Source organism: Pteropus medius, unplaced genomic scaffold, assembly GCF_902729225.1.
Source record: "Pteropus medius unplaced genomic scaffold, Ma_sr-lr_union100, whole genome shotgun sequence".
Lineage (NCBI taxonomy): Eukaryota > Metazoa > Chordata > Mammalia > Chiroptera > Pteropodidae > Pteropus > Pteropus medius.
In genome coordinates, this window is record NW_024349224.1 from 3,497,967 (window position 1) to 3,517,355 (window position 19,389).

The 19,389-nt window shown below is 43.6% G+C and overlaps 1 protein-coding gene, 1 non-coding gene and 1 pseudogene across 3 annotated transcripts in view; all 3 read right to left on the reverse strand.

Annotated features, from left to right (window-relative positions):
- BRD7 (bromodomain containing 7) overlaps positions 1–13,545 on the reverse strand; it is a 32,719-nt gene extending 19,174 nt beyond the window's left edge. The window contains exons 1-4 of one of the 2 annotated variants that reach the window (XM_039880833.1): positions 13,263–13,545; positions 12,645–12,853; positions 1,229–1,358; positions 837–894 (exon numbers count right to left, since the gene is read on the reverse strand). In XM_039880833.1, the coding sequence (XP_039736767.1) occupies positions 837–894; positions 1,229–1,358; positions 12,645–12,853; positions 13,263–13,311 (446 nt within the window). In that variant the 5' untranslated portion in view covers positions 13,312–13,545. The remainder of the gene's footprint in view (positions 1–836; positions 895–1,228; positions 1,359–12,644; positions 12,854–13,262) is intronic. The other variant, XM_039880834.1, reaches the window with a different exon arrangement.
- A 4,207-nt stretch (positions 13,546–17,752) lies between these two features.
- On the reverse strand, positions 17,753–17,871 carry LOC120617453 (uncharacterized; annotated as a pseudogene).
- Positions 17,872–18,754: 883 nt separating this feature from the next.
- Positions 18,755–18,873, reverse strand: LOC120617415 (5S ribosomal RNA). The gene has a single exon (XR_005656907.1). It is a non-coding gene; the product is annotated as a 5S ribosomal RNA (ribosomal RNA).
- Positions 18,874–19,389: the final 516 nt, after the last annotated feature.

The following is a 19,389-nucleotide window of genomic DNA, read 5'->3' on the forward strand; positions in this document are numbered from 1 at the left end:
ATTATTTATTCAAGTATGAAGACTTTAGAAGTAATTTTCTCAACTACTCTGTAAACAAAGAGAGGCCACTAACTTCTGATCTTAACTGTAAAGATGAACAGGTGTTGAGCACAGATTCACTAGAGGTTTTACCTTAAAATATCATTTATGATGTGTTCTAGGGTTGACATGTGAGTATAACACAGTGAGAAGAAAGTTGACTATTAGAATGCATGCCCTATACTCATGAATCCTCTGCAAATAATGTAAATGTCTTTGAGCTAAAAATTTAAATTGTGAGTAAAGAGAGGTATCAAAATAAATATTTTAATAAAGACTGAGTTATTTTTTCTCTTTTAAGAACTTAACATTGGTTTAATCTAGATATTAAAAATATTAGCACAAATTTCTACATTTAAGAGGGTCACAAACCCTGTTTATAGTATTTTGTCTCTTCTCCAGACTTGTTGAATTTTCACAGCATAAGCAATGCACAAATATACAAATGGTATTTTCATCTATCAGCAGAGTGGAAATATCTGTATTGTTTATTTCTGGTTTAAAGCTTTAACATCAGAAGTTACTTAAAATGAAAAAGAAATCTGCCATTTAAAGAGTGTTATGTAACACTCTTCAAGTTGCCAGTTAAAACAAATCAAACGAGAACATCTAAAAGTCAGCCTCTTGGAGTACTTCTACTGCCAGGCAAAATATTTATCATCCACTTTAAAATCAAGTACATTTGGACTTAGGCCACAAAATGTGGCTTTAACTAATCAAAAAATAGAGAAGTGGTTTGGATTCTGTATTTCTCATTTCAATTTCCATGTTATAAAAATAATGGAAAAAACATTTACCTCTGTAATTGTCTCATCAATTGATTCAAAGCTTCTTGAAGGGGTGTCTGTTCTACTTCTAAAGAAGAAAGTAAAAGAGTGTTTAAAAAAGATTCTAGAGAGTATTCTTTAGCCTATTTTCTTCCTATAACTTATCCCTTATCCATCATTATGTATCTCATACAGAAATTTCATTTTTCTTACAAATATATTAAAGTATGAGAATATCAATTTAAAACTGAAGCTAATTTAAAGCTCCTATGCAGTGAGAGAAATAAGAAAACAAAAATATTTCAATTAAAAAGCTTTTAAACTTTCACTTAAAAGATAAAAACCCAGTCACTTTCTCTGGCTATGATGTTTAAAATACTTTCAGCCTCCTCATTCAGGGCAGGTCATTCAGTTATTCCAACCTTCTTGTTTGGCTAAAGAGCCTGCGAGAGGCTTCTCAGGAGGCACGTCTAATCCCACGGGGGCCTGGCACGAGGGGTCTTTCTCTGTCTCGTTCTCCACACGGTCCCGATCGCGCTTCTTTTTATCCTCCTGTATGGAGCAGAGTGAGATGATTTTGAAATATTTCAGAATACCTTTGAAATAAATAATTTTAAATTTAGTGGAAAAAATAAGACACCACTGAAAATCGATTCTTAATAATGAACTCTTAATGTATTTTACTGCCATCTACTGGAAGAGAAAAAAATAACACGTTCATAAAGGGCCAGAGGGAAGTGCTTTGATGGTACATGCCAGAAATAACCAACTAGAAAATACTATTCATAAAAGCAAGATAACATACCTAGGAACAAGTCTAAGAAAAGATACCCAATACCTTTTGGAAAAATTATGAAACATTATTGAAAGGCCACTGTGGAAGACCTGAATAAAGGAAATACACCATGTTCATGAATTGAAAGGCAGTTAATTCTCTCCAAAGTAATCTATGAATAAAACGTAATGAAAAAATGTAATGCCAGTCAAAACTGTAAGATAGGATTTTTTACAGAATGTGGCAAGCCAACTGTATAATTTATCTTTAAGAGCGAATCAAGAACAGAACCGTTTTGAAAAAGGTGACAATAAGATGTGTCTTATTAAAGTATTTGCATGAAATGATAGAAACACACTGTGGGTCTGACGTAGGGGTAGCAAACAGACCAAGAGAACAGATTACTGAGCCCAGAAGTGGACCCAAGCACACAGAAAAGTCTTGGTACATCACAGGTGGCCTCATTACAAATCAGACAAAAGGGTAGCAGTGCTGGGACAACCAGTTATCTACATGGAAAAGAGAAAATGAAATTAGATCTCTACCTCGTACCATATACAAAAGTAAATTCCGGATATATTAAAGACTAAAATGTACAAAGCAAAGCTTTAAAACTTCAGATAAGACTCTTTATGACCCAAGAGTAGGGAAAGATTTTCTTACCCATAAGCAAAGTTAAAAGACTAGCTATTGACTGAGATAAAGTACGTGAAACACAAATAACTCATGAAGTATTAGCAAAGATTACATAAAGAACACCTACAAATTCACATAAGGCAAATAACCCAATAGAAATGAGTATAGGATATCGCAAATAATTCCCAAAGGAAACCCAAAATGTCAAGAAACGTGAATACTAGCTCAAGCTCCCTAGAACTCTGGGAATTATAAATTTAAAAACTAGAAGACGTTTCACGTCTCTAATTAGCAAACATTAGCGTCTGAAAGAGTCAAGTTCGATGCCAATGTAGAGAAACAGACGCTCACACCTGGCAGGTGGATGAGACAACTGCAGTATCCGGTGAGGCAGAAGACGCCTTCGCCCCACTCCCCAGCTGCCCTACTGCAGACACGCACCGGGAAACTTCTTTCCACACAATGCAGCTGACCTTGAACCACAAGGGTATGAACTGCGTGGACCCACTTATGAGCATTTTTTCCAATCAACACTTGTAATGCTTTCGATTCACAACTGGGAGTCCGCGGATGCGAGGGCCAACTGTGCACTGACCTGCGCCGTTTCATCGAGGGGACTGGAGCACCCTTGGACTGTGGCATCCAAGGGGGTCCTGGAACCAGTGTCCCATGGATACCGAGGGACAACTTAAGTTTCTGGGGACTCAAAAGTTACACACGGATTTCTGACTGCAAGGGGAGCCAGTGCCCCTAATCCAAGATGTTCAAGGACCTACTGCTCACATGAAGACACGTCCAGAATATTTCCTGCAGCGCTGTGTGAAATAGTGAAAAAACCAGGAACAATCCCAATGCCTCTAAAGAAAATGGATTAATAGATTATGGCTTAATTAAACAGCAGATAAAATAAAGTTCCATGCCATCAACATGTACAGTATTCACAGTTTCCAGAGAAAAAAAGTTGAGAATTGTGTTACGAGATCAGTTATGTAAAGTCTGAAAATGTAAGTGCGTATTACATATGAAGTAAAATTATGAAAATAAGTATGTGTGTGATACACAAACTCACGATGGCTTGCTAGACAAAGAGCGTGAGGAACTAGAATCTGGAAGGCTACACAGAAGGCTTCCTTTGTCTATTCTGTAATTTCTTAAAAACAAAAAATAAGCAAAAAGCAAAATGTTGAGATCTGCTAAAGCTGGAGGGTTGGTATTGAGGTGCTAGTTTTATTATTCTCTGCAATTTGCCTTTTTAAAAATTAAAATATGAAGTAAAACTATCCAAAAATGTCTATTTTATACTCTTGAGAATCAAGATCCTCAATAGCATCTCAGCAACTGAAGAAACGCTTTTCTTGGCCTACGTCCTCATTTCTTGTTCTAGTGTCTAGAGCCACTGTTTGACTCAAAGTGTGGTCCTTAGACTGCCAGTGTCAGTGTTATCTGGGAAATTGCTAGAAATGCAACCTGTGAGTTCTCATTATGGTTGTCTAGGTTCAGTGTTCATCAGAGTCACGTGAAGGTCTTGTTAAAAGACTAAGGTCAAGGCCTCGTCCCTAGAATTACAGACCTAGCAGGTCTAGGGTAGAGCCCGTGCAACTGCTTTATCAACAACCTTCTGGGCCACGTGGTGTTGCTGGAGCAGGGATCACACCTGGAGCATCACAAATACGGAGCTTCACACTCTGTTCTCAGGGTCCAAGCACCTGATACAGAACACATGATCGGTCTCCAACCTCCAGATGACACCGTCATTAACTGTACTCACTGCGCATTTGGTCTGTTACTGTTGATTACTGTTTTATATGGCCTCATGACATATTCTAGAAGTTAATTTCTGACTTTGAAAAGTTTTATGACTTTTGTCCTGAAAAACTGGCATGAAATCTTGCAGGTTTAGAACATCTGTTCAATGGAAAAAGACCCCGAGATGTAGATCCCTTCCTGTGAAATGGAGTTGTGGAGCGAGGACAGCTTGAAGGGCAGTAAGCCCGCTCAGAGGTCGAAAGAACGAGGGCCAAAGTGCCAGGAGCCCAGGGCAGGCACCAGCGAACTTCTTTTGGAAATGGCCAGGTGGTCTATATTCAGGTTTTGTGGTCCATAAGGTCTGTCACAACTATTAACCTTTGCTGTCGCAGCATGAAAACAGCCACGGACAATAAGTAATGAACGAGTGTGGCTGAGTACCAAGTAAACATACAAAATCAGGTGGTGTTGGCCACAGTCAATGACCCATGGTCTAGAGCAGCAGTCCCCAACCTTTTTGGTGCCAGGGACTGGTGCTCTCATGAAAATTTAATGCCTGATGATCTGAGGCGGAGCTGAGGCGGTGATGGTAGTGCTGGGGAGCGGCTGCGGATACAGATGGAGCTTTACTCGCTCACCCACCGCTCACCTCCTACTGTGCGGCCCGGTTCCTAACAGGCCGTGGACTGGTACTGGTCTGTGGCCTGCCGGGTTGGGGACCCCTGGTCTAGAGGCTTGAGTTCTAGAGCTTCATTCCTAACATGCTCTGTGACCTCCTTAGGCAACTCATTTATTCTCACCAGGCCTCTTTATCACCTGCAAGATAGAGATTTCACAGTTGATTTTATTACCTTACAGAATTGATGAGATGGTGAAATGAAGTCATGAAATAGAAAAGTTGAAGACGTACCAATGGAAATGTCTCTGAACTACCCTTACCTGGTAACTTATCTGGTGAGCGGGTCTACAGGAGCCACTCTACTATTTAGTGTGGCGAGAGAACATAGCCTTCTGGGCTACAGTCCAAGAGAGAAAAAGAATATAAAAATATGTCCTTGGAAACTCCCCTGAACAGAATGGGATATTGTAACATGCTGATGCCAGACCAGGAACTTGGGGACCCAGCTTCTAGTTTACCAGAATGTGACCTACTGTTTTAGTCTGTTCCGTCTACAAAACAAGCAGCTTTGATGTCTATAGTTCACTCCACCGAAATTTCTGATCTCGACCTTCTAATTTCCTTTATGATTCAGAATCCTACTGTGAATGTCAATGAAGTTACAGATGTGTAAAACCAAAAGTTAACACAATTCTAGTCAACGGTGTATTTTGCTAATTACGGATAGAAAACTAAACAAAAATACTGAGCCATTAACTTCAGGTAGCCAAGAAATAAAGGTTTACAGCTAGTTTATAAAATGGGTTCAAATTCTGGCATTGCCACTTATTAGCTATGAGACCACAGATAAACTGCGGAATTTGGGGGGAAACTAACATTATCATCTTGAAAACGGGCACAACAATATAACCCTCAGAAGACTGTTTTGAGGACCAAATAAGACAATGTATGCGACATTTCAGTGCAATACCCGCACGTGGCCAACACGCATCCAATCGATGAGTGATGTCCTACTGATCGGATACACGCCGGTGGACAGAACACACGCAGCACTGCCCTCAGGAAGTGACTGCGTCAACAACAGAGACAAACATTAAACAACTCATTAAAAAAAAACACAAAGATTCCAATGAGGGAGTAGCTGTTGAGTCTAATTTAGACTGGAGAAGCGCGGGAAGGCTTCCAAAGGAAGTACCATCTGAGCTGGACCTGAAGAATTCAGCCAGGTTGGGAGTGGAGGCGGGTGGGTGGGAACAGCATTCCGGGCGGAGAGAATACCCAGTGTGCACAAAGGTCTGAGGCAGGAGAGGAGAAGTGGCTATTTCCGTAACTTAGACTAGATTCTAACTTACCCATGACTCAGCAGCGAGTTACTTAATTTGAGTAACACTTTGAAGCAAATCTGTGCTCATAGTAAAACACTCACTGCACTATGTTACAGACACATTTGCCTCTTTCTCTGGAGTTCCTTGGGAGTGGGAGCCCATGTCTTATTCAGCTCTATAGGAGGCAGCACGAAATAGGAACAGGGAAGCACGCGAACTGACAGGTGAAGCCCTTAGTAATAAGGACTGTCCTTCGCTGGCTACTTCTGGAGAATTTAAATATACTTAAAAAATTATATACATTTGAAAAAATAATATATATCTTTGAATAATGCCTCTAGTGTGCAAAACAATTTCAAAACTCCCCTTTGAGTTATTTTAGAATTCAACTGAAGAAATCAGCTTTATTACTTTGAAGCTACACCTCATTTTTGGCCCTAGGTTGAAAACAGCCTCTGCTGCAAAATCTAGCTGTTACCTCTGAGGCCTTCCCCGGCTCCCCAAGGCAGAATGAGACGTATTTTCCTGGGGACTCCCTGAACACTTTACTCAGACCCCTGTTAGAACTTACCGGGCCACAAAATTCAGTCATTCTCCTGTCTCATTCCCCACCCCTCCCAGCTCCTGTAGGTCAGAACTGTGTTTTACTTATCTTCATCAAGTGAGTCTTGTACAGAGACGCACACTGGGTATCTGGGAAATACTGGCTGAATAAATAAATAAATAAACAGCCCTTCGATCAGAGGAGCAACACCACTCTTATGCCCTCAGTCCCGCCTTTCTGGGAAGGTCTTCTGTGATGAAGGGGGCCACCTCAGCAGGGAACAGCAGAGTGGGAAGGAAGGGGGAGGGTTTTCTGTCAACCCAGATAAGCCAAACCAGCTGAGATCTTGGGTGTGGCAGATGTCATAGCACACGATGAGTTGACAGAATTCCCACTTCGCTTAATAATCAGCCATTCATTCTCCTCTGTAGTTATAACCTCAGTTAGCTCGGGAATGAGATGACAGTACCTATTCCACAGAGCCACTTGTAAAGATTAAAATAGTAAACATAAAAAATTTTGAACAGTGACTAGCATATAGTAAAGTCAAATGTTAGCTTTTATGAGTAATGTATTTTCTTTAGTCCTAGTATAGTGCTTATTAGAATTTATTGTATATGACCAGTTCCACATGTTCGTTAGTTGTACCTAACCTCAACTTTATAAATATCCAATATAGGTTAATGCTTATGAATAACAAAAAAAATTTGAAACGACTCACATTTTATTCTGATAAAATCCCGAGTAACAGGATGAGCCTTACTTCTTTGAGCACCTAAACCTGAAGCTGACTTGCAAAGGTGTTCGGACAGATTGTGGATTAGGATGAGGCTTTCCAAAGAACAGGCCTGAGTCTCAGTAAAGGAATTTACTCATTTGAGCTATTCCAATGACAAGCTTTCTAAGCAGGTCTCCTTACACCGAGTCCTCTCTCTTCAGTATCAGCCAGACACTTCACAGATGAACTTTTATCTTCCACTAAGAAAGTTTGAGTCCCCACGGCCTACACATTAAAGTTCAAACTCCCTACTGACATCTCAGCTGCCTTTCAGGTCTTATCTTTTACTCCTCTTCATGGAGTCTGTGCTTAAAAAGAAAGCTAGGTTATGTCCCCTATACCTAGCCTCACATTTGCCCACCTTCGTGCTTAATTCCCTACGTGGTGAGCAAGCTTCCTCATCTCCAAATCTCCATGCAGGAGTGTAGCTTTCTATTCAGGGATCAGCTTCTCAAGTCAGCATACAAATGCAAATGGGGTTGTCTGATTACCTTTGAAATACCTGCAGTAGCCCAGGTAGCTACTTTGCTCACGGCTTTATATATATTACCCTTTACATTTAATTATATAATATGAAAATACAATAGGTCAGAGTATACAGCTGACTCCACGTTGACTGAAGCTGTAGTATGACATCATTATATTGATTTCTAGAGACCAGCTCGAACGCTACTTCCTGAGCAAAGTCTTCTGTGATTCTCCCAGCTCCAAGGAATCTCAGGAGCATCAGAACTAGAATTCTGCCTTGTTAGGGCACTGACATGTACTGTGAAGGGGATGGAGGCTGCTGTCCATTTTAAAAACTCTTTTGACTAAAGACCTCTCAAGGGCAGGATTTGAGTTCTTGTTCTGGCACTTACTGTGTGACCTTAACCAAGTTAACTTAACATCCCTGAGCCTTAGTTTTCTCATTTACAAAAGAGAAGATAATATGATATGGCAATTCTACTTCTGGATATACGTCCAAAAGAATTGAAAGCAGAGTCTTTTAAGAGATACTGTACACCCACGTTCATAGCAGCATTATTTATAACAGCTAAAAGGTAGAAGCAAACCAAATATCCATCGATGGATGAATGAATAAACGAAATATGGTACATGTATACAACGCAATATAATTCTAACACATGCCACAACACGGGTGAACCTTGAGGACATTATGCTAAGTGAAACAAGCCAGTCACAAAAAGACGAATCCTGTATGTTTCCACCTATATATCTACAGCAGTCACTCATAAAGGTAGAAATAGAAAGGTAGTTACTAGGAGCTGCGGTGAGGGGGAAATGGGGAGTTGCTTAATGCATATGAAGTTCTGGAAATTGGCTGTACAACAATGTGGACACTTAAAAATGGTGAAGATGGTAAATTTTATGCTATGTATATTTTACCACAATTTGCGTGTTACCTCACATACACAAATTTGTGAGGTAGCATACACAAATTGTGGTAAAATACAACACATAACATACACAAAGCACTAGGCACAGAACCCAGCATGTAACATATGCTTAGTACCACTCATCTGTAAGGTGGATATGGAGTTTTTCAGTAATCATAATGGGGATATAGACATGATTATGTTATTTTGCTTCAAATGACTTTATAAACATTTCTGTAATTTTTATAAATCGCCACGCTGTCAATGTACTGGCCCACAGAACTGTATCTCTTGCACCTTAGTTTTACTTAATTGTCCTCTTGTGCCTATACTACTACATCAAGTGGTATGAGCATGTTTTTCATGAGCAGTTATTTTATTTCTTTTGAATAATGTGGGAATAAATGACTTGAAAACATTTGAGGCTGAATCTTCGGGAAAGGGTAATGTTACGTAATAAGCACACAAACTCTTTGCCATATGCTCAGCAATCAAATGTTTAAGAATAAAAGAGCCGACACACTTCACAGGGGTGGTGCCTGGCCTACGGTTGTCTCATCAAAACTACGGCCTGCTGTACTCTCAGTGCTCTGGCTATTAAATAGCACTGCTCTAAGGAGAGAAATACTATTGATCCCGTCTGCTGGGGCATTCTCAATTGATATTATCAGGGATTGCCTACTCAAAAGGAAAAAAGCACTTAATTAAGACACCTTTGAAAAATTAAAGGGTTTACCTTCTCATTATTCTGGTCTAAAAAAAAAGAATGACCCAAACAGTCTCTACAGAGATTCTGAGGATGTCCCATGATCCCTCACTCCAAGTCCCCAGGAAGTGGGACCCTTAGCAAATTCACTTTAATCCTCTTGAGTTTCCACTTTACCTTCTATAAAATAGAAACCACCTACCTAACTGTCCTACCGTGCAGAGGATTATGTCCAAATGAGACTGTGGATGCAAAAGCATCTTTATTTGCAATGGAATCAAACCATAACGGGGGCTAATGATAGTTAGAGCCACAGTCAAGAAAGGGCAGAGTGGCTGGAACCGAAGGGGAGACTTCTAAGAACCTATCCTGAAGATATCCTCATAAAAGTATAAAAGACGTGTACAATGAGGCTCAGTGCATCATTATCTGTAACATTTAAAAAAATTATTACATAAAACATGGTATATCAATATAACTGAATACGATGTAGTTAAGAAAAATAACATAACTGAGAAAATAAGAAATGAATATATCGTCTGGTATTACGGTATAACTGCCAGAACTAAAACCAGAAGTGGTTAAAAGGGGTTATCTCGACCTCCAGTTAAATGAGATGGTGGCAGGGACAAAGGGTACAGAAAAGACAACAGTGGATGAAATATGCCAACACACTTGGGAGATGAAAGGCAAGTAAAGGAGTCTGTAGACCAGAGAAAGCAAGCTGCCGCCTGCATGCAAAGGCAGACGCCTATGAGAAAAGTTCAAACCCCAGAACCCTGAAGCTCAGAACTTGGAGACATAAGGAACGAGTCTCCAGACCTGGACCCAGGCACAAGTGGGGAGCCGCGCTGGACTGAAAGCAGAGCACGGGGTGATAAGACAAGACCTCCAGCCTCCTCCTCTGGATGGCTCCCGAAACACCGGCAGAGTAGACTTCTCTCTCCCGGCAGGGGTTTTCCTCTGGAGAAACTGAAGAGTTCAGAGCAAGGATCCTGGAGGGTATGGCCACTTGGGGGATCCCCACCCAAATGATCAGGTCTCTGTTTAGTGACTGTACAGTGAAGTCCATCAGCTGACAAACTTTGTCTAGGCACAAAGCATTTAATCAGTCTTTTTGTGCTGCACGTTTAAATATAAATAAACTATTTGTATTTAAAGATAACTAAAGGATGCTTTTAATGTAAGAGACCAAATAAATAAATTGAAGAACTTGAAATGAAATACAGACAATACAGGGAACGAAAGTTAAACAAAACAAAACCAAAACCCATTGATTAATATCTTCAGAGAAATAAAAGATAATGCATGTAAAAACAAGAACAAGATGCTATTAAAACGAGGACAATTAGAGAACAAGAAAGGATTCTTAGACGTTCAAAATATAAAATCTGAAATAAAATTCACATATTATCACAGAAATACTTCAGGCAAACATCCCAGAACTGAAAGCAAGATTATTCGTTGCAAAACAAAGCACTGAAGACAAAGGGGAAGATACTAAAAATTTCGAGAGAGCAAATGCTGGTCATATACAAAGGACTAAGAATCAGAATGGCAACAGATTTCTCAACAGTAAATCTGGAACACAGAAGACAACTGAGCAATACTTTCAAGATTGTGGTAGAAAACAGTTTTCAATCTGGAATTCCGTACCGAGCCAAACCATCGATCTATGTGAGAACTATACTGAGGTAGCATGATTTTCAAAACATAAGAACTTAAAAAATCTACCTTCTATGAATGCTTTCTTAGGTAGTTCTTAGAGTTAAGATTCCACCAAAACAAGGAAGTAAATCAAGAGGAAGACATGAGTTCCAGAAAGCAGGCAAAGGAGAGTCCCCAAAGGCCTGGACAATTAATCGAGACTGGGAGAAGAAAGAGAGCTACGAGCATGGTGTCTCAGAATACAGGCAAGCGTCTGCCCATGGGAAAAACTGGAATCGGACGGGTTTTACAAATGTGTTAGTTTAGAAAAAATTAGTACACAATAACCAAACAAATGAAAACAATGAATCAAGACTAGATCTCTATTTGTATACTGTATTTGTCTTCAGTGACACCAAATATTGATTTATCTGACAATTGTGATGGACCCATACTGGGGGCATGGAGGAAGGGATGCTAACTTAAATTCTCATCTTCTCTAACACGATGCCAGTAAAAGATGTAAACTGACAAATCAGTAAACAGCACTATAAACCTACATTTAGAAATGGAGATAACTATCACAAGAGAAAACTAAAATGTTTGGGAAGTAATTTGTGTTAAAAGCTTTGTAGTACTCTTGACTTTTTAAAACTATGTTCACTAATTACTACTAATAAAAAGTTATTTAAAAAAACCAACTGGTTACTTCTGGAGAAAGAGACTGCAAGAGGGTCTGGGGTAAGGAAAACTTTTTTCTCTCCACCTGGTTCCTTTCTGTACCACTAGAATTTCTCTTAAAATATCATATGTATATACAGGTTTTATAATTTGAGAAAGGGAAACATTAGATAGTTCTATGTGTTGTCACATTCTAGTGATAAAAACTGATGCAGAGAGGAATCGATTTAAGAAATTCCAAAATCTCTAAGATTTAATGACTTACCAATGTGTTTAATCACATGGAAGAGAACACTTCTGTTATGTATATAAACGTTAAGAAAAATTATAAAACTAAGCTATGGAAATCTACTTTTAAGATACAGCAATTCCTTTAATAAGTCACTGGCGACGGGTTCAAATTGGGAAGCGCGAAGGAGTCTAGGGTAATTCCAGGTATGCATGTGATCACCCCTGGAGTACAGCTAATTATTACTATTTTGCCCAGCTTGCAAACCGAGATGGCAGCGACTTAATTTTCCTCTATTAACTGCCAGTGGTTAAGAAAATGCTTATTTCTATTACTGATGTCACCTCTCTTAAAGGTCTCTGGTAGAATTTTCTGTTCCACAGACTCAAACTTTGTTTTAAAGGATGGAAGTCGCTCGTTATAGTAATTATTTCAGAACAAAAACTGAACCTGAAGAGACCCCATTTGCTTTTGAAATTCGTATTTCTGACAAACCTCCAACACGGAGGCTTTTCTGAACGCGGCTCTCGCCTTTCCGAGATGGAAAAGCTCTCTCTGAAGCAGCTCCTGACAGTGGGGACCAGCTAGCTGCTCCCTTGCCTGGTGCGTTGAGTACGGCTGCGAGGATAACTGAACAGAGCTGCTGACACTCACAGGTGATTCCTGTTTCTATTCGGCCCCGCTCTCCCTCCTCGAAACAGGTCAGATTTTGCCGGCCAGCACGTGGGAAGCGGTGCCACCCGCACGGCCGAAGCAACTGCAACTACCTTTACCTTCACTCGTCTCCGTTTTCTCCCCTTTTCTTCCCCTGGAACCTGCTTCTCGCCTTTCTTTCTCTTTTTCCGCTTTCTGTCCTTGTGTTTGTCATGATCGTTTTTGTCGTCGAAGAGGCTGGAGTCGTGCCCCGAGCTGCCGGTGGAGAGCTCGGTGACTTCGTTCCCTCCCACTTTGAGGACCAGCTTCAAAGGCTTCTCTACAAACTCTTAAAGAAAAGGAAAGAGGCTCGATTAAAGGAGGGGCTCTCGGGGCAGCGTCCACGACGCGGAGCGACCGCTGGGCGGAGACAGGCGGAGGAAGCCCCGGGCGGCGTCGGGCATGCAGTGAGCACCCCACGAAACACCTGTTGAATGACGGACACTCGCCGAGGGGGTGCCCCGTAGGCTCCCGGAGCTCCCGGGGCGGTCTCGCACCTCCCTACCCGAGACCCACCCGGGGCCCCGTGTTCCAACGCCGTCCCTGCCCGGGGGTCCGCGCCCACTTCGCGGGGCCGGGCCTGCCCGTGGGAGGCGCGGCCCACGGTCCGCCTCGGGCGCTCGAGGCTGGTGTCGAAGGCGCGAAAAGCCCACGGAGCGGCCGCGGGCTCGCCGCGCCCACCGCGGCCCACTCCTCACCCTCGTAGAGGTGTTTGTCCGACTTATGCTTCTTGTGCTTCTTGCCCATGTCCGACCGGGCCCCAGTGCCCGCCCCCCGCGCCAGGCCCAGGCCGTGCGGCGCCGCTTCCGGTCCGGGCCAGGCGAGCGGAGGGCGGGAGCGGGGCCCGCGAGACCCCGCGCCGCGAGGCAGGTGGGCGGCGCGCGCCGGGCGGCGCGAGACCCCTCACGAGAAGACCGCGCGTGAGACCGGGCCGGAGCCCGAGAGCGGCGGCGGGTCGGCGAGCGGCGGGCGCGGTGGCGGGGAGAGAGGGTCCGCCGCGCGCGCAGGGTGGGGCCGGCTGCGCATGGCGGCCCCTGGCGGCTGGAGGTGGCACTGCTTCCTGCGGGCCGGGGGCGGAGTCCGGGCCGGGGGCGGGCCCGGGGGCGGGAATCGGGGGCGGGGTCACTGCTCTGAGTCCTCCTTCTTCCCTCCCCTCCATCACTCTCCTCTTTCGCTCCCCCCACTCTTCTCTTCCTGCTTCTCCCCTCTTCGTCCCGTCTGTTCTCCCTTCCTCCTCCTCCTTTCAGCCCCCCTGCTTCCCTTTTCTTTTTCTCACTCTTCTTTCCCTGACTCCTCCTTTCTGTTCCACTTTCCCTTGCTTCTGTCCTCCTTTAAACACTATTGATTGAGCCCGATACTGGGTGCCAGATCCAGCAAACCCAGCATATTGGTAACTGAGGGATTCTGATCTTTAAATAAAAAAAAAAAAATCGTATGTGCCAATATGTAAAGGCCTCCAAGTATAGAGCGAAGCTTGGTTTCGGCTTTCCAGTTGTCGGCTATAATTCTTTGTGCTGTAGAACTGCGATGCCGATCTCCCTGAGGGGCTGGCCTCCCTCCACTGCGGCATGCCTCACTCCTGGCTGAACCTGTGAGTTTACCTGTGTGCTCCCGGTTCTCCAGTGTACGCCCCCAGGGCGGGGTCTAGCCTCTACCCCGTGGTATCCACAGCACCCAGAGCAGTGGCCACTATTGTGCAAATGCCCCTCTAAGCTAGCGCACTCTCTTCCCTCTGGGTTGGAGGAAAAGGGTTCAGTTGACACATTCACCCTATGGCCTGAGTAATTTTCCTCTTCCCCTCAGCAGAGATCCTATATAGGTCCCAAAGTGTTCACAGCCATGAAAAATGAGTAAGGGCATGAGGCAGGAAATGCCTAGAAAAAGTTCCTGGGAGATAGAAACCCTAATTTTTTATTTCCAACTCCAGGACAGTGCCTGGCACGTGCAAGGCACCAGAAAATACTCATTGAACCGAATCATGCTGTGTCAGTCAGACTCTCAAATGACCACTAAAGATTCCCACCTCCTGATCTTCATGTCCTCCGACTGAGTGTGGAGTGGCCTAGAGACTTGCTTCTGACCAACAGAATATGGCAAAGGTGACAAGATGTCACTTCTGTGATTCAGTCGCATAAGATTGTGACTTCTATCTTGCTAGCCATCTCTATTCTTGCTTGTATGCTTTGGTGACACTAGCTGCCATGTTGGAGAGGCCCACTGACAAGAAACAGGGCAGCCTTCAGCCAAGGCACAGAGCTGGGCTCAGTGCAGTCCCTCAAGAAATATTTGTTGGATGAATGAATGAATAATTATTACTGTTTTGCGATCATGATTTCCTCTCACCTTCCTCTTCTGAGGATTTTTTGGTTGGGGATAGGAGGTGACTGGTGGCCTCTGAGGGAGTCTGAGGAGGAGGAGGAGAGAGGTACTGAGGAAGGCTGGCCACTGGGGGGTGTGGCATTCCCAGGAAACAGCCTCTGCCCAGACCTCTCAGCAGAGGACTGGTTGCCCGGGCGCCTGAGGCTAGGGCAGGCCAGGCCCTTAGCGAACTCATGACTCTTAAGTGTGCCAGGCTGCCATCACAGCTGGGCCTCCAGACCTCAGTGCTCTCATGAAAAGAGGCTGTGGGACACAGCTAATGTCCTGGACACCTGACCCTGGGGGTAGAGTATGGCCTCCCCTGTTCAGGGCAGTGCTGGGAGAGCCAGTGAGGACCCTTTACAGGTATTCCCTTACAGCCAACAGATGAAAGAGGCTTACGGGGAGCTGACCCCATGGTCCAGGCAGGTAAAAAGCCATGAACACCCAGGGTTTTGAGACTCTCACCTCTGCCCTGCTATGTTCCTCAGAGCCCCCTCCTACAGCAGCGAGGCCGGGCGAGGCACTCCCAAGGCCAGCTGTCCCTGGGCTACTCACTTCTCTTGTCTTCTTTTGCCTGAACCTCAGTTTTCCCCTCTGAGGAGTGGGCAGCACCGGCCCCGTGCAGGCCATGTGGTTGGCACAAGGGCCAAGGAAGTGAAGAGTGAAGAGGCTTCTTGTCCAAGTGTGAAAAAATAGAAAGGGTGTGGGAAAGAGCCCATTCTCTGGGGTACTCTGTGGGTACCTGCCCTCTGTCACTGGAGGAAGAGGCGGGAGATGACATTTCTCAAGCCCAGGCCTCCAGCAGCTATAGTAGGTGCCCCAGATTGGCAGCACAGACAGGCCACCCTGGCACCAGCCTGTTAGTATTGCAGGGAGGGGCCCCCAGGGGGACCAGGGATGGTTCAGTGGGCAGCTCTTTGGGGATGCAGCAGCCCGAGGTGATTCGCTGTGACAGGCTGTCAACAGTGCAGCTTCCAGGGTTGCTCAGGGTCGCAGGCGGAGCTGCCTCAGCCGCCTGCCTCTGAGTGAACAAAAGAGAGGCAGCAGATGGCAGCTGTGCATGTGGGATCCTGAGCTGTGTCTGCCCTCAGGGCCTTGGAGCTGCTTGCTGGAGGGCTGCGAGTCGAAGCCACAGTGCCCACTGCTGACAATGCCAAAAGTCATTTGGACTCAGATTCTGCTGTGACAAAGATAAACCTGGAAACCTTGATCTAATTGTCTCCCTTTTTTCCTTCCTTCATCTAATTTTGTTGAATGCCCAGTGCTGTGCCAGGTGCTGTGCTTGGTGCTGGAACCTAGTGGGAGCAAGAGAGATGTGGTCCTCTCCTCGTGGAGCTTGCAGTCTGGTGAGGGAGAGGCACATTAAACAGGAAATTGCACAGATAATTATTTAATTGCAGTTGTAAAAATTGTTACGAAGGAAAACCAGGTGCTGTTATGACAGGACTCTGAGTCAGCCTGGGGGTTCAAGCAAAGCCTCTCCCTCCGAGGAAGCCACATTGACCCAGAGGATGAGTCTGAAGTTGGGTGCTCTAGAAGCAGAACTTCCTAGGTTGATGGGAATCTGTTCCACTTATCCATTGCTAGTGTACAGGAAAATGATTGGCTTCTCTATAGTAACCTGTATCCTGCAACCTTGCTATAATCATTTATTGGTTCCCCATTTGTTTTTTATTGATTCTTTCAGATTGTCTACATAGATAATCAGGTAGTCTGCGAACAAAGACAGTTTTATTTCTTCCTTCCTAATATGTATTTCCTTTTCTTGTCTTATTGCATTGGCTAGTGGTGTTGAAAAGCCGTGGTGAGAAGGGACATCCTTGCTTTGACTTGATCTTGGAAGGAAAGCTTCGAGTTTCTCACCATTAAGTATGGTGTTCGCTGTAGGTTTTTTGTAGATATTCTTTATCGAGATGAGGACGTTCCTCTCTAGTCCTAGTTTATTGAGAGATTTTAAAAAATCATGAATGGGTGTTGGATTTCGTCAAATGTTTTTTCAGCAACTATTGACATGATCATGTGATTTTTTTTTTCTTAATCTGCTGGTGTGATGGATTACATTAATTGATTTTGAATGCTGAACCAACTTTGCATGCCTGGGATAAGTCCCACTTGCTCATGGTGTATAATTCTTTCATACATTACTAGATTCTATTTGCTATATTTTGTTTAGGATTTTTATAGCTGTGTTCATGAGACATACTGGTCTGTAGTTTCCTTTACTTGTAATGTGGTTGTCTCGTTTTAGTACTAGGGTAATGTTGGCCTCATAGAACGAGTTAGAAAGTATTTCCTCTGCTTTCACTCTCTGAAAGAGGTTGTAGAAAATTGGTATAATTTCTTCTTTAACTATTTGATAGATTTTGCTGGTGAACCTACTGGCCTGGTGCCTTCTGTTTCGAAAGGTTATTAATTATTGATTCAATTTCTTTAATAAATTTAGGCCTATTCAGATGGTCTATTTCTTGTGTGAGTTTGGCTTGTTGTATCTTTCAAGGACTTGGTCCGTTTCATCTAGGTTATCAAATTTGTGGGCACAGAGTTATTGGAAATACTCCTTTATCATCCTTTAATGCCTGCAGATTTTCTAGTGATGTCTCAGCTTTCATTTCTCATATTAGTAATTTGTACCCTCTCTCTTTTTTTCTTAGCCTGGCTAGAGGCTTATTGATTTTTATTATCTTTTCAAAGAAACAGCTTTTAGTTTCATTGATTTTTTCTATCCATTTCCTGTATAGACATTTTTTTTTAGGCAAGGCAACCCTTGGTTGACCTCACAGATTGCAAAGACCTTGTCAGTTGACAATCCCTTATTTTTTATTTTTTACGCCTACGGCACCTGGTCTTCCTAGGTGGTCTCCCATCTAAGTACTAACCAGGCCCAACCCTGCTTAGCTTCCAAAATCAGACAGGATCGGGCTTGTTCAGGGTGGCATAGCCATAGACCCTGTATAACCATTTTTTATACCTTGGAAACAAATACATTAAAATTCGGGTCTTCATTGATTATACAAAGTAGATGCTAAAACTTAACTTAAAAGCTCTATCTTTTAAAAGTAGATGCTAAAACTTAACTTAAAAGCTCTATCTTTTAAAAGATAGAGCTTTTAAGTTAAGTTTTAGCATCTACTTTTTATAAAGATAAAAAGATAGAGCTTTTGTTTCTTATATGTAGGAGCTCTGCTTAAGACCTCATCTGAAACAAGGAGTTGCAAAAAAAAGTCTTTGAAAACCACTCAGTGGTATGATCTTGGGGGACCCTCCCATGACTCTGTGATTCGGTTAGACAAAATGCTGTTATGATCAGATGTTTTTATTTTTAAAATATCTATCTTTTTGCAGACCATAAAGCCACAGAGATCACTCCAGTTTGATTGCGAGGTTGGATAAAATCATCGGGAACACAATACAGGGTAAGGGCACCGGACTGGGAATCACGATGCCTGGTCTTCATCATCGAATTGCTCAGCCTCCATGAGAGTCAGTATGCCTTTGTTCGGTGGTGTCAGAGACCCACCCATAACGAGGCCGAGCGCCAGATATGGCTATAACCGGGAGCTCAAATGATGTCATAAGAGTCGGGCTTTCTCTCGCTATCTCTTGGCTCTGCTTCCTCTGCATTGGTCCTATTCTCAGACAGGCTCTGGTGGCCTCCAGCAGCTCCAGGCTGACATCCTCATAGATCCAGCAAAAGTCATGGAGTTATATGATGGTGCTGATTTAGATCGTGTGCCAACCCTGAACCATGATGATGTAGAATTCAGGGACAAACCAAACCACAAGTCTACCCCTGGAGCGTTTTTTTTTCTTTAATTTTTATTTTTTTTAATGCCTACAGCACCTGGTCTTCCTAGGTGGTCTCCCATCCAAGTACTAACCAGGCCCGACTCTGCTTAGCTTCCGAGATCAGACAGGATCGGGCACATTCAGGGTGGCATGGCCGTAGAACCCTTGGAGCTTGATGGGAGGCTGGTACCACTTAAACCATGTTGCCTAAGTTGAGATCCTCAAGAAAAATTAGGGTGCTGTCACTGCAAGATTGGAGAATGGGTGCTGGATAGGCAAAGCAAGAAGTAAGAATCAAAACAAGACCTTTCTCAACTCGGTTTCTCTGCCTGCCTTGAGGGGACTACCATTGCGAGGCCGTATTGAGAGGAGGATGTGACCAAGAGGAAGGACGAGTGCCTGTTTCGAGGTGATTGGAGCCCTGAGATGTGTCACCCTGCGAACCTGCCTGGCAGGCAAAACTAGTTGAACAGAAACAGAAACGCGGTGTTTAACGCACACACCGCGTTTCACAAAATGCGAACTCTTGTCCTTCGTGAGACTGGTCACTGATAAAGAGTTTACAGAGTGGCTCTTTCTTCCCAGCCTCATTCTGACTGGCTTGTCTGACACTCGCGCTGCTCACCCAGAGGCTGATGTGCCCATTTGCTCCGGGAAGTGTAACCAGGAAGGTTTTTC